General features: G+C 37.0%; 1 protein-coding gene across 7 annotated transcripts; it reads right to left on the bottom strand.

The window, feature by feature from the left end:
- Positions 1-1,722: 1,722 nt before the first annotated feature.
- Positions 1,723-24,886, bottom strand: smg7 (SMG7 nonsense mediated mRNA decay factor). 7 transcript variants are annotated; one of them, XM_073848599.1, is made up of 23 exons: positions 24,789-24,886; positions 19,561-19,592; positions 19,082-19,199; positions 18,866-18,998; positions 18,536-18,707; positions 18,336-18,407; positions 18,089-18,239; positions 17,859-17,994; positions 17,574-17,736; positions 15,657-15,813; positions 13,680-13,753; positions 13,520-13,580; positions 13,286-13,405; positions 12,538-12,955; positions 12,297-12,438; positions 11,330-11,700; positions 10,380-10,724; positions 8,080-8,229; positions 7,581-7,658; positions 7,090-7,246; positions 6,759-6,935; positions 6,301-6,455; positions 1,723-4,464 (listed from the first exon to the last, which is right to left on the bottom strand). In XM_073848599.1, exons 1-23 carry the CDS (start codon positions 24,812-24,814, stop codon positions 4,351-4,353), a joined length of 3,522 nt encoding a protein of 1,173 aa, XP_073704700.1. In that variant the 5' UTR covers positions 24,815-24,886; the 3' UTR covers positions 1,723-4,350. The 7 variants fall into 7 exon arrangements, with proteins under 7 accessions (XP_073704700.1, XP_073704703.1, XP_073704702.1 ...); XM_073848602.1 differs by having other exon boundaries at positions 6,768-6,935; XM_073848601.1 differs by having other exon boundaries at positions 12,297-12,432.
- Between the last annotated feature and the right edge of the window lie 1,952 nt (positions 24,887-26,838).

The following is a 26,838-nucleotide window of genomic DNA, read 5'->3' as shown; positions in this document are numbered from 1 at the left end:
TATAGATTTATGCTGTAAAATATTAAATTAAATGTCTAACAACCCAACATTTTTATTGTAAGATTCAAACCCATGTGAAATACATAATTATTTAAAAACTAATTGAATAATTTACTTTTACAGACGTATTTGTCCTTATAAAGGTAACATTAAATAAAACCAACCAAATGAAAATTTCAGTGTTTAATTGTTTTCATTTCTGAAACAATATGTCGAACACTAAAGTTGTAACCTTCCAAAAAAAACAAGACTAAACATTTTGCCCCACAGCTGCCATTTTGAGAAAAAATAATATTAGCTAGCTTACCAATTCACGCTAATATTTTGCTAAATGATTTGCATGGTTTTACATGTTGCTAAATCACCTATATGTATCATAAATATTTTTAGACCTGGATAAATGTGCTTTAATGTAACAACCATCAACCATCTGTTATGCTAAAATTTTACTTTGACAAGCCAAAAACAGTTTTTAGTTTTAGTCTTAATTTACCCCACTCTCCCCTACTTCCATTGAAGATGAGGCAGAAGCAGGATCAAAACATCTAATAAAGATATGATAATTAAATATTCATAAGTAAAGATTTAATAAAAAAAAAGAAAGAAAATCAAACACTCTAAATACAACGGGTTATCAGGTCCCAAAACAATATCTAGTTTTAAGTATTAATGTGCACAATCAAGCACTTATGGCTGCTGTGTTGTCAAAAAATGCTAGTGAATTTTAAAAAAATTGCTCTCGAGAAATTTCCAAAATCCACCATAAAAACCAATGTGCACTAACCAGAGATTTTATTACAGAGGTCAGAAATGTAGCAATGATCAGTGCATATTTCATAAATTTCATAATTAAAAATAAAGGTTCATTATTGGCATCGATGGATCCTATAAAGAACCTCGAACACCCGTAGAACCTTTCAAATGCAGAAAAGGTTCTTCATAGAAAAAAAAAATGTTCTTTAGATTTTACAATGTTCTTCAAAATGGTTCTTTTAAGAACTGTTTACTGAAAGGGAACCAATAATGGTTCTATGGCATCACTGGAAAAACACCCCTTTGGAGCCTTTATTTTTGAGAGTGTAGCGTACGGAACATTTTTTTAATAGCTACAACAGTATTGGGTCAATGCATAATACCAGCTGTTTAAATGCATAACTTTGCAATTATGACACAGATAACAGTCATCAGTGTTCCTGACATGCACATGTCTGTGATTCATATGTGACCCTGGACCACAAAACCAGTCATAAGGTTAAATTTGACAAAACTGAGATTTATACATCATATGAAAGCTCAATAAATAAGCTTTCTATTGATGTATGGTTTGTTAGGATAGGACAATATTTGGCTGAGATACATCTATTTGAAATCAGAAATCTGAGGATGCAAAAAAATCAAAAAGACTGAGAAAATCACCTTTAAAGTTGTCCAAATTAGGTTCTTAACAATGCATATTACTAATCAAAAATTACATTTTGATATGTTTACAGTTGGAATTTTACAAAAAATCTTCATGGAACATGAACTTTACTTAATTTCTTAATGATTTTTGGCATAAAAGAAAAATCAAAAATTTTGACCCATGCAATGTATTTTTGGCTATTGCTACAAATATACCCCAGCGACTTAAGACTGGTTTTGTGGTCCAGGGTCACATATGTTCATGGTGAACTGAAAGGCAGAATGAGAAAGTGTGAGGTACAGAAAAGACACAAGTCTGCATATGAGGACATGGTTTATTTTATTAAAGGCATAGCTGATTTCAGTGTCCACGAAGAGACAAGAACACAATAAATCAAGCCCATTATAGAAGGAGATATCCTCACCCCCAACTATTCCCTGACAAAATCCTCTAAAAAACGAAAACAAAAACTTGACTGGATATCTCCCTCATTCAAAATACAAGGCATTCTGAAAGATGGATTTCATGCAGAATCAGTGGCAGACTGAATGTAGGGTTGGGACAAACTTTCTTAGTGGTAAATTGAATGTAAAAAGCTGGCTGTTATATTTTCTTTTAGCTTTACTATTGGAATGTTATATTACGGCCCAGAGGCGCAAGGCTGTTGTCCTGTGATCAGCATTGTAATGTACATCACTACAGAAGCCACAGTTAAAAGATGGATACTGGACAACAGGGAAAAAATCCACATTTACAATGCAGTGAGATACAGGGTATCGAAAAAAGCACATTCACACAAGACTGTGCACCACAAGTCCATCCAAAATAAAAGAATGTTAGCTGTCCACAGCAACCAATCAGAGCGCAAGCTTCTGAAACCCCTTGCTGAACGATTCTATAAGGAAAACAAAAGATGAACAAAATGGGGCACGCAGCTCCCACTGAAATTTTGCTCGTAGATGATTTCTTTTTTTTTTTTTTTGATACTTTGTCCTAACTTTTAAGGTTTCATTTAATTATTCCTCTATTTTTTCATACAATTTTAAATGCAACAAGAGAAGCACAATCACACGGCAAATAGACACATCATTTAAAGTTTGTCTTTAATAAAATGTTCTCTACTTAAAAATAAAAACACGCTTTATTCTCATCATACAAGAGAGTACGTCTTTCATATAACCTTCGCCGAACAAAAACATCTTACTGAACCAGGAAGAAATAACCACCGCGAACGCTTTATAGAATTTTCGGCACAAACCCCTGGCCCCAGAACATTTCTACCAAACAGTGGCACCCACACAAGGTCTCGAAGGCCTACTCAGTGCTATATCCTCTACTGAAAAGAGAACCGTTCAATTTTCAAAACAATATTTGCTTTTTACTTCAAAGAAGAAAAACAAAAAACAAATAGGCTGCAAACAGGGCGTCTATGATGACGCGACTCTTTTCTGCGGCCACGTGACGCTAACCCGAGGCAACCGATGATATATACGTTACAAGATTTCAGAACGAAGCAGTAATCGGGCTCAACGCTCTTCCTCAGAGTCGACTTTTTAGTGCTAAGTGTAACGGGAGCTGAAGCGTCCTTTCGGAGGTACGTTCTGTGGTTTTTAAACCAAGTACAGTGGCTGTGGAGATGGTACCTGAAAGGAGAACAATTCAGTGGCTCCGAGGTTGCTGTTGGAAAACGGGTTCGCGTCCCTTTCCGCCGAGCTAACAGCGCCACAGCTAGACCTGTTCGCCTCGTCCCTACAGTGCCAACCGTGATGCTAGCGATCTCTTAAAACAAAAATACAGAAAGAACAACGAAAGGAAGAGAGAAAACACAGACCAGGCACAAAGAGAGCTGATAAAGCTTAAAACTATTAATAAAAAGGCAGAACATGAACAAAAGAAGCCATTATGCGTTTAAGCTAGAGAATAAAGAAATGAGGAGAGGAGGGAGAAGGGGAGGCACACATTTATATCGAATGAACTCCCCCGTTAGCAGTAAACTATTGAACATATTTACCGAATAATATTTCAGAGAGCTAAAACTGCTACAGAACAAGTCACAAAATACAGTATTGTTAATAATTGCAGTCTCTATTGCAGCTAATGATACTACATCCTACATCTATAGTCTAACCCCCAACTCCGCTTGATACTGATTGAGCTATAATGTCGCTATGAGCTTCATAATGGTTCGAACTTTAGAGACGTTCCCTGTCCCGTTCCGCGAACTCTTCTTACAAATCAACAGACTGTACATGACAACACCATGATCCATGCCTGTATCGATCTAAGTCCTAATATCCGAGCACGTTCTCTAGAAGCGCACTTCCACGCCGTTCGCATCATCCTTCATTCATTCATTTTTCTTTTTTTAATTCTGACCACAACGAATCCCTCTGAGAAAATGAATCCAGACTTGGAATAAAACACAAAACCAGTCCTTCTTTCTTTTTTTTGTCCCTCGTAACGCCACGTCCGCTGTCAATAAACATCCCTTTCTGACACGCACGCGCCCTTAGAACGGCGTGCCGGTCACACAGAGCAATTTAAGCAGGTGGCATGAGGTGTCTAGTCCAGAGTCTTAAGTCCAGATGAGACAGGAGAATGACCTTTGACCCCCAGAGGAAGCGAGGTGGCAATCAGAGAGAGTTTGTCCCTCCATCAGAGTCAGTGTTCTGCAGCGGCTACGTGCTGAGCAGCGTGACAGGTCAGGTGCTTGCACGCCCTCACAGGGAGAGAGACAGACAGAGTGAGTGAGAGAGATAGAGGAGAGGAGAGGGCTGCTCGTCCCTCGTCGGTCAGGCGAGCGGTTCGTTTTGAGCCTGTCGCTTCACATCGTTCGCCGTCTCCAGCCTCCGCGCGCAGGTAATGCCGGAAATTTCCGATTGGAGCTTGTGGTGTTTCACCTCTTCTGTTGAATCATGTTTCACACAAGTGCGTCTTCCCGTGGACTCTCAGTGTGGCGGGTTCATGTTGCCGTGGCCGCGCTGCTGCTTCTGTTTCTGCTGCATGAGCAGCTGCTCCAGAGCAGACGGACCGGGCTGCATCATGGAGCTCGACCAGATTGACTACAGAAACGGGGATAAAAGAATGTGGAGGGAAATTAAGGCCAAAGAAAAACAACAAATTACATGTTTCAGCCTCTGCCGCCTCACTATATGAGTGCATAAACAATCTCTAGAACTCCTTGAAGGAGTCACTTCATGAGCATTTTTAAGTTTCTTGTGGGAAAACATGAAACTACCGTCATGTCATATACACAAACAGAAACTTAAAGGTCTTCACAGTAACCCGTCGAAATAAAAATTCAGAAGAAACTGTGACAGAAATATAGTACTTAATGTGATGATAGTATTACTACTAGTAACAAAATTAAAACATTATTTTTAAGGATTTTTTGCCAGAAAAAAACGTATTCACCTGAATTTATTTATCAGAAAACTGTAAATACACAACATAGTATTTCTGGAGAAAATAAATAAATAAAATAATGTTTGTTATAAAATCAACTATTTATGTATTGGTAAACATAAAACTAAATTTGAGAAAAAAAAATTACTTGATAGGGCCTTAATTTAATTTTTGTTCAACTTTTAATAAATCGCTGTGTACGTTTTATGATTTCAATTAATTGCACATGCTTCTTTACTAATAATATTTAATTCTACTATTAAAACAGAGTCTAGAAAAATTTAAATGAAATTAAAACACAAGAAAAATTTAAACAGAAAAATATTAAACTGAATTTAGGAAACAAAAAAAAAATGGATTTCATAGTGCCCTATTGTTGTTGCACATTGTTGCAAGTTTTTATGAAATCAAATTTATAGTTCTGTGTTTATTATTACAATTTAATGAAAACAAATGTAATCCCGAAAATTAATTGAAAACAATTTAGTTAACATAAAACTAAATTGGAAAGAAAAATAAATAAAACCTACTTCAAAGGGCCCTTTTATTTCTGTTCAACTTAATAAATTGCTTTTAAATTGCGTAAATCTCATTATTTCAATTAATTACGCATGCTTTTTTACTAATAAAATTTAATTTAACCATTAAAACAGATTCTACCAAAATTAAAAAAATAAAAATAAATAAAAATGGAAAATTACAATGGAAAAAGCTGAATTTTGAAAAATATTGAATATTGAATTAATAAGATGGCAAAACAATAAAATGGATTTTATAGGGCCCTAATGTTTTTTTTTATATAATCAACTATTTATAGATGCTTTTTAATTATTACAATTTACTGAAAACAAATGGAATCCAGAAAATTAATGTAAAACAGAATTTGGTAAACAAAACTAAATTGCTGTTAAACTGTAAGTTTCATGATTTAAATTAATTACAATTTACTAATATCAATTAATTTAACCATTTAAACAGAGAATAAAAAAATAAATAAAATTAAAACAAAAAAAAAAATTACAAATCAGGAAAATTACAACAGAAAGAGATACATTTAGAAAAATATTACACTGAATTTGGGAAACAATATAACAGGGAAACAATAAACTGGATGTCATAGAGCCCTACAGTTGTAGCATAAGTTTCTATTTATAGATGCTTTTTACTTATTACAATTTAATGAAAACAAATGGAATCCAGAAAATTATTAGAAAACACAGAATTTGGTAAATATAAAACTAAATTTGAAAAGAATAAAAAAAAAAAAAAAACTACTTTGTAGGGCTTTAAATTTTTATTTTTGTTCAACTTTTAATAAATTGCTGTTAAATTGTGTAAATTTCATGATTTCAGATAATTACACATGCTTTTATACTAATAAAATGTGATTTAACCATTAAAAGAAGAGTCTACAAAAATGAAAACGATTGGTCTGTGAATGTGTAGAATGAGTACAACACATTATGCATGACAGACAGAACATCCCGTGCTACCTTAAAACTGTCAAGGAGGACAGTGGAGGAGTCCTCCATTGGCATGTCCTGGGCTGCCCAGCTGCTGGTTGGCGCCCCCTGGTGCCAACTGTTGGTATCTGGCACAGAGGAGGACGAGGCAGATGGCAGGTAGTCCAACCCAAAGCCACTCACACCTGAAGACAGTCATACCAACCATTTACATTAACAAATACAATTAACAGTTTGATTACTTAATATGATAAAAAAAATACTATTTGTGGCCAGTCAACTTATTTTAAGCTTATAAATAATAATCACAATTACTGCAGTTAAACTTACATTCATTCTACATAACATTTTGTAAAACATGAAAATTTCAAATTAAAGGTAAAATAAATTTAAAAAAGTGTGAACTTAAACAGACTTGTACTTTAGCAAACTCCATAACCAAATGTGCAGTCCACAAACTAAAAGCATGCTATCAGTATGGGAATTACCAGCATTACCAGTCTTTTCAGCCTTCCAGCGATCGGTTGCACGACGGTCTCTGCTGTCAGGCGTCCCAATGGGGCCGAAGTTGGAGAAGCAGGAGCCGTGGCTGTGGGTAGGGGGGGATGAAGGCAGGCTGCTTGGGTTGGAAGAGTGAGGTGACTGGCTGGCTGGTGTAGAGTGATCTATTACAACAAAAGATGGGAAAAGATCATGAACAAACTGACGCTGCTAGTTCACTTGTACAAATCGAAAATAATGGATATGAATGAAATGAATCCTCAGATGATATTTTTAATTGATCGCACACTTCAGAAAATCAATATCACAATATGGTACCTGAGCTAGCAGGAAGGGAGGGGGACCATGGAGTTCCTTCAAACAGGGAATAGAGTGAAGGCTCCTGGTGCATCATGGGTGCGTCTGGTTTAGACGCAGGAGCCATGTTTTTACCATAGGCTTCGCTGAAAATGCTGTTGTTCTGGTAGGAGCTCTCCTGTAAACAAAAACAGTTCAATCATTATTTGGCATGTTTAGTACTTCTATATTTTATATACTAGTATATATACACATATATAGTAGAGAGAGGGTAGAAAAAGGGGAGAATTGTATTAGGAAATGTTGCAAGCCAGATTTAAACTTGGTTATTGTACTTCATAATGTGTCTGACAAAAAAGAGAAAGATAACTTCATTACCAGTCAAAGCATGACTGAAAAGTAAAAACGAATCAACATCTGGTTATGTTTTGAATGAAAACACTGCCATCTGGTGACTTACAATCTATAATGCAAGTGAAGTGCTTGTAGGAGAAAGCGCAAAGCAGCTTTACCTGAATGGAAAATCGGGGAAGGAGAGAAGATTGACCAATCACATCAACTCCACTGTCTAGTCGTGACTGATTTGGCAACTACAAAGGGAAAGAAGCACAAAAGATGAGAACTTTGCAACAGACATGCAAGTTCAAAACATTTCTAGCAGACCACAGTACTAGCAAAAACTATATTTCCAGAGCATATACACATACAGTACAAGTCTAACTTGCATTAAACTGAATCGGTTTTTAATACGTTTTTTAAATTATTTTAATAGACAAAATGAATTAAGCCAAGATATTTATTTGAATATGAACAACCTCTTACAATATGGTTTAAAAAGTATCCCAGGATTCATCTCATGAAGTTACATGTGTCCCATACACATTATTCCTTAGTTTAAATGACGTATTATATTTTAAAGATAGGAACCAGATTTTTTAAATCCATTGCAGCCTATATGAAAATTGAACATCCACTCCTGCCTGACAACATGATAGGAGGAGAGCTACATACAAACATGTTCCTTCCAGGAGCAGAATTAAGAGGGCCAGCCAAGGCCTGGTAGAAATCATGAGGTTTAGTAAAGAGCAATTCCTCCTCTTCCTCAAAGTCCGCCAGAGTCTTTAACAGGTCTGGGGGCAGAAGAGGGGAGCTCTTGTTGTCCTAGTGAGAGACGAGGCACAAAGGGGAAGGAAGGAGAGAGAGAGAGAGAGAGAGAGAGAGAGAGAGAGAGAGAGAGAGAGAGAGAGAGAGGGAGGGAGGGAAGAAAAAGGGATGAGAGAAACAGGATGTAAGAAAATAGGAAGCGGCCTGTCATAGCCATCTAAGAGAAAAACAGCAGTCTGTGAAGATCAGTGCGATTCTTAACCTGACTTCTGTTCACGGCCTATGATAAAGCCATTTCTTACTCAAATGTAGTGTTTCAAACAACACAAATGCATTACAAAATACTTCACGGCAGTTAGACAGCTAGAGGTGGAAACGTGAAAGAAGAGATGAAAAATTAGAAAGCATGCGCATCTCAACAACCGCTGAGATCAAGTTTCAATAAAACCCAATGTGGCTGTAAATGATCTGCAGCTTATGCCGGAAAGCCATGATAATCAGAGTCATAACAGATATTGTACAGACGCTAAGCCTGTAGAAACCAAAAGCAAGGGGAAGGAACTGACTGAGAATAAGGACTGCGGCTGTGTTCGGAAAGGAATGCTTGCTTACTGCTTGGGGATCACTGCGCCAAGCAGTGCACTATTAATAAATAATGTGAACACATTATGAAACAAACGGTTAAAACATTTATGCACTGTATTGCATGCTTTACTGCATGTTGTATGTTTAAAATTCATGAATGATGAAAGTTATTAATTTGAAAATAAAAATCTTTTAAAATGTTTCCACAAAATTATGCAGCACAGCTGTTTTCAACATTAATAAGAAATATTCCTTAAGCAACAAATCAGCATATTAGAACAATTTTCATCTGCCTAAACTTTTGAGTGCAACGGCAACATCTCAAAATCCAATCCACAGTCGATCCATAGAAGCAAGTCCCCAGTCTACATTTTTTTTCTTTTCCGATTATCTGTTACACTCGGATGTGTCACAAAAGCAATGATCTGTTACTACTTCCATTTTCACAACATTGTTTTTACTATATTGATTAAATAATTGCAACCTTGGAGAGCAACTGAGGACTTTTTAAAAACATAAGAAAATAACAAAAAAAAAAAACTTACTGATCGTGGTAGTTTATGCTAAATAAATAAATATAAAATTTTTGTTTCTGTATATTTTTTAAATACACTACCAGTCAAAAGTTCTTAAACTGGAGGATTTTTAATGTTTTTTTTAAAAGTCTCTTCTGCTCACCAAGCCTGCATTTATTTGGTCAAAAGTACAGCACATTTTTTGAAATATTTTTACTATTTAAAATAACTGTTTTCTATTTGAATACATTTAAAAATGTAATTTATTCCTGTAATTTCAAAGCTGAATTTTTAGCATCATTACTTCAGTCACATGATCCTTTAGAAATTATTCTAATATTCTGATTTGCTGATAATAAAAAACATTATTATTATTTTGAAAACAGCTGAGTAGAATTTTTTCATTTTTTAAAATAGAAAATTTAGAAGAACTGCATTTATCTGAAATAGAAATCTTTTGTAAAATTATAAATGTCTTTATCATCACTTCTGATGAATTTGCTAAATAAAAGTATTAATTTAATTTCCCATTTTTTCATATATAACTGACTTTTGAATGGTATAGTGTATAATATTACAAAAGCTTTTTATTTCAGATAAATGCTGATCTTTTTAATCAAAGAATCCTGAAGAAAATGCACTCAACTGTTTTAATTAATATTGATAACAATACAAAAATGTTTCTTGAACAGCAAATCAGCATATTAGAATGATTTCAAGGACCATGTGACACTGAAGGCTGATATGACGCTGAAAATGTAGCTTTGATCACAGAAATAAACTACATTTTAAAATATATTCAAACAGAAAACAGTTATTTTAAATGGTACAAATATTTCATTGTTACCATTTATGCTGTATTTTGGATCAAATAAATGCAGGCTTGGTGAGCAGAAGAGCTGCCTTTAAAAAAAAAATTACAATTAAAACTTTTGACTGGTGTGTATTTTTTTTTCCAATTGTTATTTCACATTTTCTTCACACAGTATGCATACTAATAATAAAGTAATAGAATAGTATGCTATTATCATATATAATAAGCCTGCTACTTATTTATTTATCTAAGAGTTTGTAACTGTCTCAACAAAGAATACAAAGAATGCTAACTTCATATGGAGGGCCTCTGGGCATGTTCTCCTGGTCGGGGCAGAAGACTCCAGGCTGACGTTTGCCCATTCTCTCCCCCATTCCACTTCTGCCCTCTCCTCCCATGTGATAAGAAGGCTCCCAGTAGAAATCTTGCATTTTGACCTCTGGAAACTTCATCTTCTTGTCCATGCTGGGCTGGGGAGGCTGCATGCTCATGGGATGTTCAAAGAGTTTCATTGGGTCCTGGGTGGGCATGAAGAAAGGCTGTTTGACTGGCATCTGCATGGGCATTTTCTGCATGGTGGGTTGAGTTTGGTGCTGGCTCCACATTTGACCAGGCTGCTCAGGCACCTGCATGTAAGACTGCAAGGACAAAAAAAAAAAAAAAAAAAAAGAAAGAAGAAAATAGAGAGATTACCCAACAAGGTCAGCAACATCCATGTTTCTAAGTAGTCTCCATGGTAATCTGACTTGTCAAGGAAACAGGAGAGCACATATTGAACCTCAGCACCATAAGAGCCAATCAAACGGGCATAATAAATCAAACTCAAAAAACATGGCTATTTTTTAATGTAATACTACTTGCTTAGATAAGGTTCACCCAAGAATAAAAACCCTGTCATTAATTATTCATCCTCATGTTAAATCCATAAGACCTTTGTTTATCTTTCTGACCCTGCATAGACAGCATCGCAACTACCACATTCAAGGCCCAGAAAGGTAGTTAGGACATAGTTAAACTAGTTCATGAGAGAACCATCAGTGGTCTGAGAATACTTTGTGTGCAAAGAAAACAAAAATAACAACTTTATTCAACAATTTTAATTTATTCAATTTTAACCACTGATCTCACGTTCAGAAAATGAACGACAGTCTTACGGTTTTGGAAGAACATGAGGGTTGATAATTCATGACAGAATTTTCATTTTTGGGTGAACTATCCCTTTAAAATAAAAGTGACACATTACTTGTTGCATGCTGTGATGATGTGGTGGACTTTTCCCAAGCTGAGAGCTCTGCTTTGTGGGCGACTGCTGCTGTTGTTGCTGTACTTGAAGCTGTACAGATTGTTGCAAGGCCTGTTGGGATGGCTGTGGAGGGGGAGGCTGTGTCTGCTGAGGCTGGGGAGGACCTTGGTTTAGTGCTCCAGGACCCGAGGGTCTCTGCTGGCTGTAAGGAATGTGTGAGGGTTTTCCTGTCTGCACTGGATTGGCAGACTGAGGGTGGGAAGCAGTCTGGAGGAAGGGTGCAGGTACAGATACACCTGTGGGGAAGGTAAAGCCCGGGCTCATGGAGAATGCCACAGGAGGAGGGATAACATATGCCGGCGGGGGAAAACCTGAAATAGGAAAAACACAAAAAAGTGAGCACTGACTAAATAGTCAATATGTTAATAACAGGGATGTAGCAATATTATAAATATTGTTAAATCGCAATAGCAAAACTGTCTCAATACAACAGGTTTTCCAGACAAAAAGTGTAGTTTTATATATTTAACCTTCTTATTCTAACATAAAAGGTCTTAACATTGTGTTTTGGGCCATTATGCTTTGACAGTATTTATCAAACAAACTAAAACCAAAAGCATGATCCCTTCATCAAGTTTAATTTTGCTGCATGTTTCCAATCGAAGCTCATAATCTGGTGCTCATAATCTTCCATGCCTCAGAATGTCTCCATTCACGAGGGTTGAGTCCCCTTTAAAGTTCAGGTACAAGTCAATTCAGTGACTTTTTCTGACGCAAGTTAAGAACATGTTGGAGCTCTTAATTTGCATTAGATAGATAAGAACATTTGTTTATTTGCCTTTCTTTAAATATCGCAATAAATATTGTCTCATGGACTTCATATTGTGATATTATTGTATCGTGAGATTTGATATCATTACATCCCTAATAATGTTCAAATGTGGCAGGTAGGAAAGTGTCTGAGTACCTGGTCTGCTGGGCAGAGGGGGGAAAGCTCCTGGGTGGTGGATGGGGATAAACTGTGAAGAGCATGTGGTCTGAGTCTGTGTGACTGGAGTCTTCCTTGCCTCAGACACTGGAGTCTTCCTCATCTCAGTCTGAGTCTTCACCTTGCAGCAAATCAAAGAGGAGATCAGGAGGAGTTCACACATTTGAAAAAGAATTAGCACAAAATGAGACTGTTTCCTGTGCAAGTCTCTATCTCTCACCTGTTTCCCAGCATCCATTGTTTTATCATGACTGTTTTTCTTCACCTCGCTCTTTCTCTTGCCCTCTTTCTTCTGCTCGTTCTTCCCTTGTATTCCATTTCCTTTATTAAAAGCAGCTCTGTCCTTCCCTGCATCCCTCTGTTGCTGGTTTCGGTTCTGTTCCCTACTCTGCTCTCGAGGTTTGATGTTCTCTTTGAAGGTGACCACAGGTCTCTCGCTGCCATCCAGCCCGCTGTTATGGTTCTTTCCAGCTGAGAGGACCGACTTCAGGCCCTGGGTGCTGTCGTTGGGGGTCTGCTCACCATTAGATGACTCCTGGAGGACAGGTGTGTCTTTTTCCTGTGGCTCTTCCACAACCATCTCAGGGATATCAGTGATGAAGAGCAGAAGGCCATCACTTATGCGACACTGGATCAACCTGTTGATGCCAAAAGTAAAAGTTAAGATTTTAGGCAAACAAAAACCTGAGGAAAAAAATTCTAAAGTAATAAACTGATAATCTAAGAAAAGAAAACAAAAATGAAACAAAGCAAGAAAAGAAAAAGTTACAGAAAAAGTTAAGAACAGTAAAAGAAACCAAAAAAATAAAAGCAAAGAAGTAACAAAAAGAGTATTCAGTAGAAAAATGCTAAAATTATTTATATTTCAAGCATATTTTAAAGCTAGGAGACATAATTAAGGTGACGGACTTCAGGAAAGTCCAAAAAAGTCCAAGAAGGTATGAAATGAAAATGAAACAACGGCTCACCGTGGTTGGTTGTCAGCCACCCACTTGCCCAGGCTGATGAGTCTCTGGTGTCGGGCATGAATTAACAAGCTCTCTTTGCCAACCACGACACCCTGATGCCCTTTAGAGAAGTCTAGCATTCTGAAATCATTGAATAACAGCCTTATAAGAACAAATACAGCCAAAATAGTCATGTGTGTGTAAAAAATAAGAGTTAAAAACAAGAATAGTAATCAATTAATCATGAAGGATTACCTCAGAGCAGGCCGAAGTGCCAGAAAGCCTTGCAGTTCAAACTCCTCAGGCAGTGGAATTACTGTGAAACAAACAACCATGACCATTAACAAAAAGAAATTAAATGTCCATAAGCAAAGATATTTCATAAGCGAATACAAGCATGTGATGCAGTGCTCACCACCTGACGCATTTGACACATCCTCCTCCTTAGGCTGAAAGCTGTTCAGAATGGACACCAGCCATGGCCAGATGCTGCAAGATGCCAAAGACGTGTCATTTTAGCAGTATTCAATACCTCAAATGCTTGGCTCAGGCAGAACCATTTTAAAATGTCATGAAATGGATTGTGGGTATTGTTGCTGGGATTATGCAAATTGAGGATTCAAGAGACTAAGGCTTCTAAGAAACTACCACAAGTTCCCCATCAAATACAAATACATTATTAAAGCTGCAAGCAGCGATGAACGGGCCCTCGCACACGGGCTCACCGCCGACCAGTGGCTTTAGGAACACAGCTAATGGTGGGCAGTATGCTTTTAATACAGCAAAAATAGGAGAAATATGTGAAAGTCACTTAAAAGTGCCAAATTTCCTGCTGCCAGCTGGTGGCGCTATGCCTATAACTGATTATTGGCATGTAGATGTGTTCAGGCCAGCACTTTTATCAAACATATGAAGTTTGGTGCAGATTGGCCTTGGTATGTTTGAGTTAGTGAAAGATATGATATATCCTGCTGCCAACAGGTGGCGCTATGATAATATCTGAATATTGGCCATTAGGTATCTTCAGGCCAGGACTCTTACCAAACCTGTGAAGTTTGAGGCAGATCAGACATTTTATGGCTGAGTTATAACAACTTCTATGTCCATGGCGAAACATCAAACTTTGTCACGCCGCCACAGACACGCCCTATAACGAAAACTCAAGATCTTCGCAATTTAACATCTCTAAGGCCTCTAGATCAGACTGACCAAATATAATGTTGATATCATTAAATCTCTAGGAGGAGTTTGCTACAAGTCATTTCCTGTTGCCAACAGGTGGCGCTGTGATTATAATAGAATATTGGCCTTCAGATGTTTTCAGGCCAGGACTCTTATTGAACATGTGAAGTTTGAGGCAAATCGGACATTTTATGGCTGAGTTATAACAAGTTTTATATCCATGGCGAGACCTCGAAATTTGTCAGGCCGCCACGGACACGCCCTTCAACAAAAACTCAAGATCTTCGCAATTTAACATCACTAAAGCCTTTTTATTAGACTGACCGATTTTGGTGTTGATCTGATTAAATCTCTTGGAGGAGTTTGTTGCAGAGTACAGCATGACACTTCCTGTTGCCAGCAGGTGGCGCTATGAGTAAAACTGAATATGGGCATGTAGATGTCATCAGGTCAGGAGTGTTATCACACATGAGAAGTTTGGGACAGATCGGACATTGTATGCCTGAGTTATAGCAACTTCCTTTTTTATGGCGAAACATCGAAATTTGCGAGGCCGCCATGGACACGCCCTCCGATGAAAACTCTAGATCTTCACAATTTAACGTCACAAAGGGCTTTAGACTAGACTCTGCAAATTTGGCGTTGATCCGAATAAATCTCTAGGAGGAGTTCGTTCAAGTATGACGCCTGAAAATGGCAAAAATGACACAAATTTTGTTGAGAATATTAATATTAACCGACTTCCTGTTGGGTTCCGGATTTTGCTCCAAGAGGCTTTTTTGTAGGTATTGGTGTGTTACATGTGTGTACCGATTTCCGTGGATGTACGTGAATCACAGCTGAAAGCGCACACCGCTGAACGTCTAAAGGTGGCGCTGTTGAGCCATTTTGCCACACCCACTTCTGAAACCCATATCAGACGTAAATTTTCGCCAGGTTTGATGTGTGTGCAAAGTTTCATGAGTTTTCGGGTATGTCTAAGCCCTCAAAAATGCGATTCATTTTGGAGAAGAATAATAATAATAATAATAATAATAATAATAATAATAATAATAATAAACGGAGCAGATTCAATAGGGTCCTCACACCATCGGTGCTCGGGCCCTAAAAATGCTATATCAACTAGTTTCAGTTTTGAAGCTGAAATGAAACCTACATATTCAAACAGTGTTCAGTATTATGGTTGAAAGAAAAAAGAAGCATTTCTTACTACTGTCGCTTGTCCATGGCACTTTCATTAAACACACTCGGTCGAAGCCTCAGCCAGTCCAGAGAAACTTTGATGGCAGGAAGAGGGCATTCCCCCATGATCTCCTCTCGGTTTTTATTGAGTAAAGCTCGGCTTAGCATCACGCCCAGGAAAGACACTAGGGAAAGACAATTATACAACACTGAATAAACTAGTCCTACATGGTTTATTTGGAAAATCTATCGTCAAATTTTATAAATTTTACAAATTAACATTATAATTTAGATTTTCTTCAATAGTATCAAAACAGTTTTAACACTGTGTCTACAACGGTCGCGAGTGGTACGGTGTGAAAAAATACTATAGACCTCATTATAATAAGTGATGCTGTCCACACTGGATGTGGCGTGGCGCGGCGGCACGACACAACAAATCCCAGACAGTAAACTGCTGCTGTGTTCTATTTATGAGGTGCTCACACAAAGTTCAAATGATTTGCAACGCTTTGTCGCTTCCAGTGTAGACAGACTTTAGCTGTTGCGCCGTGGCACAACAACTGTTGCATCCGGTGTAGACACGGTGTAAGGCTGCAGTTAAAAATGGTCTTTTCATAATTAAAAAGATAACCCAGGTAAATGTAATTCTGGGTTATTTTGCTCCATGCTTCACACTTTTTACACTTTACTCAAGGTAACAATTAATCGTGGGTAGTCCGTAAAGATTTCACACTATACTTTCATATTTATGAGGTCAATAAAGTAGCAAAATTTCAAAGTAGCAAAATTTCAAAGTAATGACATTTGTGACCCTGGACCAAAAACCAGTCTTAAGTAGCATGGGTATATTTGTAGCAATAGCCAAAAATGTTTTTTTTTTTTGTTAAAAATCATTAGGATATTAAGTAAACATCATATTCCATGAAGATATTTTGTAAATTTCCTACTGTAAATACATTAAAACTTCATTTTTGATTAGTAATATGCATTGCTAACAACTTCATTTGAACAACTTTAAAGGTTATATTTAAGGTTACTTTATCGATTTTCTCAATATTTTGATTTTTTTGGACCCTCAGATTCCAGATTTTTAAATAGTTGTATGGAAAGCTTATTTATTCAGCTTTCAAACCATGTAGAAATCTCATTTTCTAAAAAATATGACTGGTTTTGTGGTCAAGGGTCACATTTATTACATTACACAAGATTTACATTTAAAACAAATGCAAGTGTTCATAACTTTCCATTTATTAAAAAACTCTGAAGAAATGCATCACTGTTTCCAAAATATTAAGTGGCACAACTGTTTTCAACATTGATAATAATAAGAAATTTCAAAACAGCATGCTCCACTGAAGACTGGAGTAACGGCTGCTGAAAATTTAGTTTTTGCCATCACAGGATATTAAAAAAATATATAAATATATAAATATATTTAAATTGTAAAAATATTCACAAAATTACCACACTTTTTACTGTATTTTTGATCGAACAGAGAAAATGACCACCCTTAAATGGACAGTTCACCCAAAAATGAAAATTCTGTCATTAATTGCTCACCCTCATGTCATTCCACACCTGTAAGACCTTTGTTCATCTTCAGAACACAAATTAAGATATAATTGATGAAATCCAAGAGTTTTCTGACCCTGAATGGATAAAGATGCATATCTCACATGGACTATTTTAACGATGTCCTTACTACCTTTCTGGGTGTTGAACGTGGTAGTACCGCTGCGTCTATGCAAGGTCAGAAAGCTCTCGGATTTCATCAAAAATATGTTAATTTGTGTTCCAAAGATGAATGAATGTCTTTTTTCTGGTGAAAAACTTTTGACTGGTAGTGAGTATCTTTCAAAATTACAAGCAGTAATGTGCTTAATCCAGGGTTTAAAAAGACCATAACACATAAGTTAAGAGCAGTGTGAAAAGAAAGACATACTGAAGAGGCCGAGGAGTTGGATCCAGCTGATCTGCTCGTCCGAGCTGTAGCTGTGCTCATCTGCCTCATTGCTGAAGTCTCGGAGGTGGTGCAGCTCAAACAGGTTTATCACTGTGATGTGGACCAGCTGCTGGGAGCTGAAGGCTTTCTGGAGAATTAGCCTCTGTGGAACGAATTAGTAAGGAGAATAATGAGCATGCAAATTCAAACTAAGAAAGACTAATGAGACAGAAAACTGTCAAATAACAGCCAGTTAATGGGAAAAGCTGGTGGTTTTGGCCTTACCTGGAACTGCTCCTCTAACTTCTCTCTCAGGGTGTTCAACTTATCCAGGCTTTTGCAGAGATAAACATGGCCGTGGAACTTGATGAAGGCCTTAATGAAATCAGACACGCTCCATTTTGTTTTGACCTCATCACGGCTGTGGGTTAAAGAGACACAGGAGAATTAAGCACTGGTTTACATATTTTGAAGTGAGCAAAATATTATGATTCTGTAAATGTAAATATTCTAACCTCTCAAGGGCCTTGGAAAGAGCTTTCTGTAGGTTAGTGGAGGCAGCGGGAAAGGGGAATTTGACAGCAATGCTCCTGCAGTAGTAGAAGATTGTTGTAAGGTGGTCTCCTTTGGAGGAAGCCAGGATGGCCAGTTGATTGTAAGGTTGACCTGAAAGCAGAGAAAGGAAATTTAATTTTTAACTCATCTGTTTATATTTAAATGTCAGTGGTGTGCTAAAGTGTGAGAAAACAAACAGATACAAACCATTTGAAGGAACAAGTTGAGCTGCATGTCTGTAGTACGACTCAGCCTGGCTGGTTTGGTTCCGATAACGTGCTATGGATTGCATAAAACAAACCGCAACCAATTAAACCCTCCCATGCATAGCACTCTTCCCAATTTCTATGCTTCTAAATATTTTATATTCATAAAAGCAGTTCACAAAATGTCCTGAGTGAGCTCACCAATATCTCCAAGATGGACAAGACAGTGCTGGCAGATGTAGGAACAGGAGCTGGGTTGGGGCTTCACTATGGCGCTGGTGCTGCTCTGTTTATTGCTGATGATGCCAAGCTGAGATGATTTCACACGGCAAGGCAAGTCCACATTAAATACCGTGCACAGCTCCTGCAACAACTGAGGATCCAGAAAAAGATTTTTTAGATATATAAAAGGCATTACAGCTCTGCCCTCAACAGAGAACAGCAGACTGGCATAACAATTGATCATGTGACACAAAGCTTGTCTTTGGTTGTTTCAGCCACAATCTGCTCAACAATCAGCAAAAGGCTTACTTGTGTGTAGAATCCACTAGCTGCCTCAAGAAACAGGGAGAGATTGGCCTGCACTTCACTTCGATTGGGGTTGGCCCTGTTCTTCGCTTGACTCTGTAGTGTGGTTATTTGATTCTTAAAAGCATGGTTCCAGCTGAAACAAAAGTGAGATGACTATCAACCAGGTATTTTCAGATGCATGCCAATTACACAAAGTATTATTATTGGTATTCTTACAGATCTTGTTCCACTTTCTTATCCAGGGCGTACTCCAGGTCGGTAACCAGCATTTTCTGGTACAAGTCCTGAAGAGCCTGCCGTGACGTCCAGACCTCCGCGGCACCTAGCTTTGAATCTGCATGACACAAGGAGTGGAACATGTTAAACAGCTAATGCTGCAGTCGCACTGTATAATGTGACTGACTGTGTCTAACAGCGCCTTTCTGTTCGTTTGGAGAAAGATCTGCACGTCTTAGTAACCACATTCAATGCCATGGTTACCAGAGTGACAGGGATAAGATGACAAATATGAAATACAGCAGTAGACTTCAAGCTAGCTCATACATCAGTAATTCTAATAATAAGTTCAACTTATAACCATCAGAGTCATATTATTGATATTTTAAAGATGACGTGTAAGATAAACATTTCTAAATAGCGTGATAAGAGACTAATAGACACTGACAAATGTTTAAATAGACTAAACTAGCACATACCTGTCATGTCAGCCTTCAGGGCCTCTGCCTGCCTGCTCAAAACAAGAAATAAATATGTTAATGAGGAGATGATTGAAGAGAGAATCATTGGGCAAGGTCTGGTGAACACATCTCTGGAACGAACAAGACAGCATTGCAGTTCAGGGGCTTCATCTTTATATATTCTCAAACTCAAGAACATTTTGTACCCATTTTTTTATTTGTCAAGCAAATAAAAAAAAAAGAACAACAATATTGCCAAAAATCACTTCTTGTTGGATATTTTTGCGGTATGTAAGACTAATTAATTAATTTACACTACCAGTCAAAAGTTTTTGAACAGTAAGATTTATAATGTTTTTTAAAGAAGTCTCTTCTGCTCACCAAGCTTGCATTTATTTGATCCAAAGTACAGCAAACACTGTAATTTAAAAAAAAAAAAATAATTACCATTTAAAATAACTGTTTTCTATTTGAATATATTTTAAAATGTAATTTATTCCTGTGAAATCACAGGAATAAATTACATTTTAAAATATATTCAAATAAAAAAAAAGTTATTTTAAATAGTACAAATTTCAGAATTGTACTGTTTTTGCTGTACTTTGGATCAAATAAATACAGGCTTGGTGAGCAGAAGAGACTTTGTTAAAAAAAACATTAAAAACCTTACTGTTCAAAAACTTTGGACTGATAGTGTAGATTATTAATTACTTAACTGAATTCACATTTTCATGAAATTTGAACATGACTATTATCACATTATCAATATAAGCAAAAAATTCTAAACACTTTTCCTGGGAAAATATTATAATTAATTAATATATTTTTATATAATATATCAACTATATTATTTTATATACTTCAGGCATGTGATTGGCTAAGGACAAAAAAGCAGGAAAATATACTAAGACCCCCCCCCTCCCCCCAACGCCGATCAAACTGGTGGCGGATCTATATGGATAGTAAAGCAGGACCCATAACAACTTATTTGAACAAAAAATACATTGTAATTTATTTAACATGCAACTTTTTTTTGTACAGTATGACATAACTTATTTGGTGGATGTGTAACAGTGGGAATCAAAAGCAAGTGCTCCATCACCACCACTCTCTATAACAACCATGACAAAAAAAATATTTTTAACTTATTTTAGTTTTAAATTTTTACCCAACTTTGACTGCTAAATGTGCAACATTCAAATGTTCATGTCAAAAGAAGATATCCACTTAGGTTTCTCAGCTTGTACATTTGTGTGGTCCAGGTAATGTTAGCTTTGCATAAAAAAAGGGTTATCATTCGCATGGCTACTTTTACTTGAGTAAAGAAGTTAAATCAGTACTTCTACTTTTACCAGAGTATTTTTTAACACAAGTATCTGTACTTCTACTTGAGTACGAGAAGTGAGACGGACTATTTTCTTTAGCGGAAGCAATATAAATCGTTTTTAAATCAATCAACTCCTTTTAAAATCAATATTTTGTGTCAAATTATTGATTTATTTTGTAGGTAGCCATGTAATAAGCGGGATAATGTAGAGTTTGTCTTACATGTGCTTCATGAGGCACACACGTGCGGTCTCTTGCTCTCTCTCCCTCTGTCATGCACGCGCTACGCAGTCTCGCACTCACTCCCTCGCTCTAGATTTCGGGAGAAACTATTTGCGGCCATCAGATTCAGTGAGCTATATATTTAATATAATAATGAAAATATAATTATTGATTTTTCATTAGACTATTTTTTGGTGCCCCCTCAGCACTCGATACCCTACACACAGTGCGTGATGCGCGTGGTGGGAGCGGCAGCGCTGAATAAACCTTATTGAAAAGTGTTAACTTACCACTTATCAGTTAAGTTAACGGTTAATAATCGGATAATGATTTGCGGTTGGGAAAATTAACCGAAATGAGCATCCCTAATAGCTAGCAAATACAAGTAAGTTAATGTTAATGCAGCTTAAACATCCTGCCATAGTGGAAAATCACTCAAAATCGATCATCTAATCAATCGACAACAAAGTCAAATTATGGCGCTTTTCCACTACAGTACCAGCTCGACTCGGCTCGCCTCGGCTCGACTCGACTCTGTTTGGTTTTCCACTGTGTAAAAGTTGTAACTGTACCTCCACAATAGTACCTGGTTGTCATAGCGACGCTGCAAGAAACTACCGTGATGTAATCTTCTACGCGACACACACCCGCTGTCTGCACCTCCTCGTTTGACCACGGCGTATTCTTCCGAGTTGCCATAATATGTAATGGATTGGATATGTCACGCAATCTCTGGCCAAACTTTTTAAAAATGGCCGGGTTATTCTGGATACTATTGCTGGCGCGTGCAATGATGACGCAGTGAATAGTGACGATTCTCTCTGACCAATCAGCAGTCTGCTGTGTTTTCACGTCACATTTTAGTATCGCCTTAGCTCGCCTCAGCTCGCTTGGAACCTCGCCGGAGGTGGTACGAAAAAAAGTACCTGGAAGCCGGTACAGGTACAACTTTTACACAGTGGAAAACCAAACAGAGCCGAGTCGAGCCGAGGCGAGCTGGTACTGTGTAGTGGAAAAACGCCATTAGTAACTTATAGGTTATATATAGACACAAGCAATAATATATACCCAGATCATCCGATCCGGCGATGTTCTTGTCACGACACCACTGTAGCGCGAGAGCGACTGAGGTAACTTTCACTGCGCAGCAGGGAGCTTGATTGAAAGGTGATCTGACCAATCATACTTCGCCATCCGCCATTTGCGAACGGTCGCAAATACGTCCTTGTTGATACTTGGAAAGGAAGGAAAAATGCATCTCTGTGCCATCTGACGTGCCGCCCGGTGTGGCCCTGTTAACCCCCCCTCCTTTTTTTTTTTTTTTTACAGATCTGCATGATTCACATAGGTCACGTTTTCAGGTCGAAAAATCCGGAAAAATCACATCCCTGATACTTCTATATAATAATGCAAAATTAATTCATATATTTTTAATCAACACAATGCCAAACATTACTAATTGGTTTTCGAATTTTCATCCATTTTACAGATGCATCTAAGACCATCCAAAAGCCAGCCTGTTAATGCCACACTGGTAATATTCATAGCAGCAGTTCAACACAAGTCATCAGTAGAATAACAATGGACAAAATGTCATAGAAAATATCATACAAAACAAACCGCTCTGCAAGGCATAAAAACACGTTGTACAAGATCAGTGAATGTAAAATTCTGTGACAATGCAGCACTGGACCAGTTGGGCAAGTGACAATTTCATCAGCTGGAAAGTCTACAATTTGACAGTCGACTTCATAAAGCGGTCTCACTCGTACCAAATGGAAAATCTTCTGATGTGGATGAACTTATGTCTGAGCGATACAGACTATTTTCAGCCTTTTTTCATAGAATTGATAATGAAATCTTTGCACCGTCAAAATTCCTATATGAAATTTTGGGGATAGTTTACCCAAAAATGAAAAATCTGTCATTAATTACTCACCTTCATGTTGTTCCAGACCCGTAAGATGACCTTCGTTCATCTTCAGAAGACAAATTAATATATTTTTGATGAAATCCAAAAGATTTCGGACTCTCCATAGACAGCACGGGTCCTACCACGGTCAAGGCAAAGAAACGCAGTAAGACATCATTAAAGTGGTCCATGTGACATGGTTCAACCGCAATTTTTCCAAAGATGAACGACCGTGGTAAGACCTTTGCTGTCTATGGAGGGTCAGAAAGCTCTTTGATTTCAACAAAAAAAAAAAATCTTAATATGTGCTCCGAAATTGAACAAATGTCTTATGGCTTTGGAACAACATGAGGGTGAGTAATTATTGACAGAATTTAATTTTTTTTGGGGTGAACTATCCCTTTAACACACCTCTATCTGATCTTAAAATGACAAATGGCATTCTTGAATAATTGTTCATTATTACTTACTTGAGAGATAGATATTCTTTTTAAGGAAAGATATTACCTTATATAGTCATAATACATTTTTACAAAGTAAATAACATAATCATTTTTTGGCAAACTTAAAAGAGGTTTAAAAAAGTACCTGTCTAAATGCTGTCAAAAAGCCTTGTGGGATTGCATACTAAATTAACATCACATCAAAACCAGCAGAATGAAACCACACACCTGGATCAAGTTGAAAATTATTATCCAAGCTCTCTAGATGATGCTTCAGATTACATTAAAGCATAACAACATACAGCTTTTCTGTTGTCTCTTATTCCAATGTCAGCAAGTACAAACTTGGAGTACTAAAGTCATGTTCTCAGCTGTCACTTCGGAGCAGAAATGTGCAATCTGACCGTCACCAAAACACCATCATTCCTTTACAGCACAAACACATCTACTCAGAACACTGCTGACAACCTTTCACGTTCAAACAGCCTGGGTTTGTCATTACCAGCCACTAAATTCATTTACAAACTCCCTCGGGTCGATTCATGTCACACTGTTTTGAACCAACGCAAGGTTACTGAGGCATGTCAGATGCAAAAACTCTGACTTGCATACCAGACATTCAACCAGATAAGGTCTCAAAAAAAATCTAAACTCTTAAGAAATACGTGTTGATTTGAACGTTATCTAACCAAATCGATGCGTGTTACAGCTAAAACCATCAACCGAAAAGATTAAAACAAGGTAACTTGCCATCAACACCACTGCCATTAAATAGCATAACACTTTTATAAATCAGTATTATACCAATGCACTGTCACCATTGGTCCATCACTGTAATATATTATTCAACCTGAAATTAAAGGAAAAGGAAATCTGTGTACAGCAAATGCGCAACATTGATTTTAAACTTCAGGTAAATTTTACAGATGATTAGTCACCCGAAACCTTATGTGACTAATGTAGGGAGCATGTGTAACTGGATTGTTTTCTGACCATCCAATGGTATGTTTGTAGCTAACGCGGGCTAACACAGCACCTAGCATGTCCTCCCACAACAGCTGCCATGTAGACACGAATTATCGTTACATAACGTAAACGTCGCGATTTGCCCAGCATCCCATCTAGTAAGCCTTTCTCACAATATCTGGGGCAAAATGTCAGCCACTTCTGCTTGTATTCAGTTTCGTGTCTCGTTTACAGGCTAGCATGCTAACTAGCCTAGCGTCTAGCACTGACAGTCAATGCTAGTCGAACAACATTCCGATAAACCACATTCGGCCTCAGTGATAGAAACGCGGACTCGGTCGCCAATTCGAGCCAGAGAATCTCCGGGTTTTACTCACCGTAAGTATTGGGCGCAGAGGTTCATCCTGTCGGATCGCCAGTCTTTTAGACAACGACAGGTTCACAAGCTAAATCTACTCCCGGCGCCATATTGTCCATCACATCGTCATTGGTAGAAAACGGTCCAGACGTACACACAGGAGCGCGCTGAGCTACGTCACAGACCCCGCCCCCTCGCTCAAGTACAGTAATTACTTTTCCTTTATAGCTTGTCCAAATCCAGACTGTGCATCGAGGCAAGGTTAAATACTTAAAAGTCTAATGGCATCATACAGTTTGACCTGTTATACTATTTTTGTTGGCCTCTCAACGGGGTAGGTATAATTCTTAAAACTGAAAGCTATACAAAAAATACTGCTGAGTTTATTCATCCAATATATATATATATATATATATATATATATATATATATATATATATATATATATATATGTGCACTGCCATTAAAAAATTATACTACACACAATTTCAACTATAAAATCACAATGACTTAAACACAAACACATTTTTGAAAGTTTAAATGCTGATTGTATTGGTTGCAGGCAACTCAAGACATTTGAAAATGAAGTTTATCAAATTGCTGAAACCAACATTCTTGTGTCAAATTATTTGCACAAACCCTTTCAGTATATACTCATGCTTCTGGTGCTTTATGTTTTGAGGGCTCTGATGGATGCATTTGCTATAGATAACATCTCCAATACAGTTTAGGTCAAATGTTTACATACACCTTGCAGAATCTACAAAATGTTAATTATTTTACCAAAATAAGAGGGATCATACAAAATGCATGTTATTTTTAATTTATTACTGACCTGAATAAGATATTTCACATAAAAGACGTTTACATATAGTTTACAAGAGAAAATAATAGTTGAATTCATAAAAATGACCCTGTTCAAAAGTTTACATACACTTGATTTTCAATGCCATGTTGTTACCTGAATGATCCACAGCTGTTTTTTTTTTTTTGTTTGTTTTTTTGTTTTTTTTTAGTGATAGTTGTTCATGAGTCCTGAAGAGTTAAAAAAAAAACCTACTGGTTCAAGAAATTCTTTGATTTTTCAGCACCTTTTCCAACAATGACTGCATGATTTTGAGATCCATCTTTTCACACTGAGAACAACTAAATGACTCATTTGCAACTATTACAGAAGGTTTAAACGCTCACTGATGCTACAGAAGGAAACGCAATGTATTAAAACTTATTGAATTTGAAGGTCAGGGTAAATGTAACATATTTTGTCTTCTGGGAAACATGTAAGTATCTTTAGTAGCTTCGGATGTGCAGTACTAAATGAAAAACGATGATATTTAGGCAAAATAAGAACAAAAGGTTGGTTCGAAATACACAAAAATGCCAAAAAAACAACAATTTGAGGGAACTAAAAGATTTTTTCTGAAGAACAGCGCGCAGTTTAACTGCTCAGGACAAACAAGTAACTTATGAACAACTATCACAAAAAAAAAAAAAAAAAACACAGTTGTGGATCATTTAGGTAACAACATAGTACAAAGAATCAAGTGTATGTAAACTTTTGAACAGGGTAATTTTTCTAAATTCTAACTATTATTTTCTCTTGTAGACTATATGTGAACATCTTTAATGTAAAATATCTTATTCAGGTCAGTACTAAATAAAAATAACATGCATTTTGTATGATTCCTCTTATTTTGGTAAAATAATTAACATTTAGCAGATTCTGCGAGGTTTATTTAAACTTTTGACCTCAACTGTATAATGATTTGTTAAACTGAGTTGTTTTCCCCATTTGAAACATATTAGAGCTTTAGAGAGCTTGTTTTTGCAATTGATGAGTCATACTATGACTGTCGTGCTTCCATATTCACATGCCTGTCATCAAGGACGGTGTTCGTTGTGCTGATAAACACATCACTGATGCCAAATATGTGAGGAAAATTCTTAAATATAATCCTTTGCAAGACTCCAATTGCAAGGCTGAAGGTAAAATGGCACGGATTCAAAACTATAATCAGATGTATATTTCTACAGTTGCCGTCAACGAATTCATTACATTTATTCATTGA

Source organism: Garra rufa, chromosome 10 (genome assembly GCF_049309525.1).
Source record: "Garra rufa chromosome 10, GarRuf1.0, whole genome shotgun sequence".
NCBI classification, from domain to species: Eukaryota; Metazoa; Chordata; class Actinopteri; order Cypriniformes; family Cyprinidae; genus Garra; species Garra rufa.
Note: the sequence above shows the minus strand (reverse complement) of the source record. Positions and strands in the feature narration are given on the sequence as shown.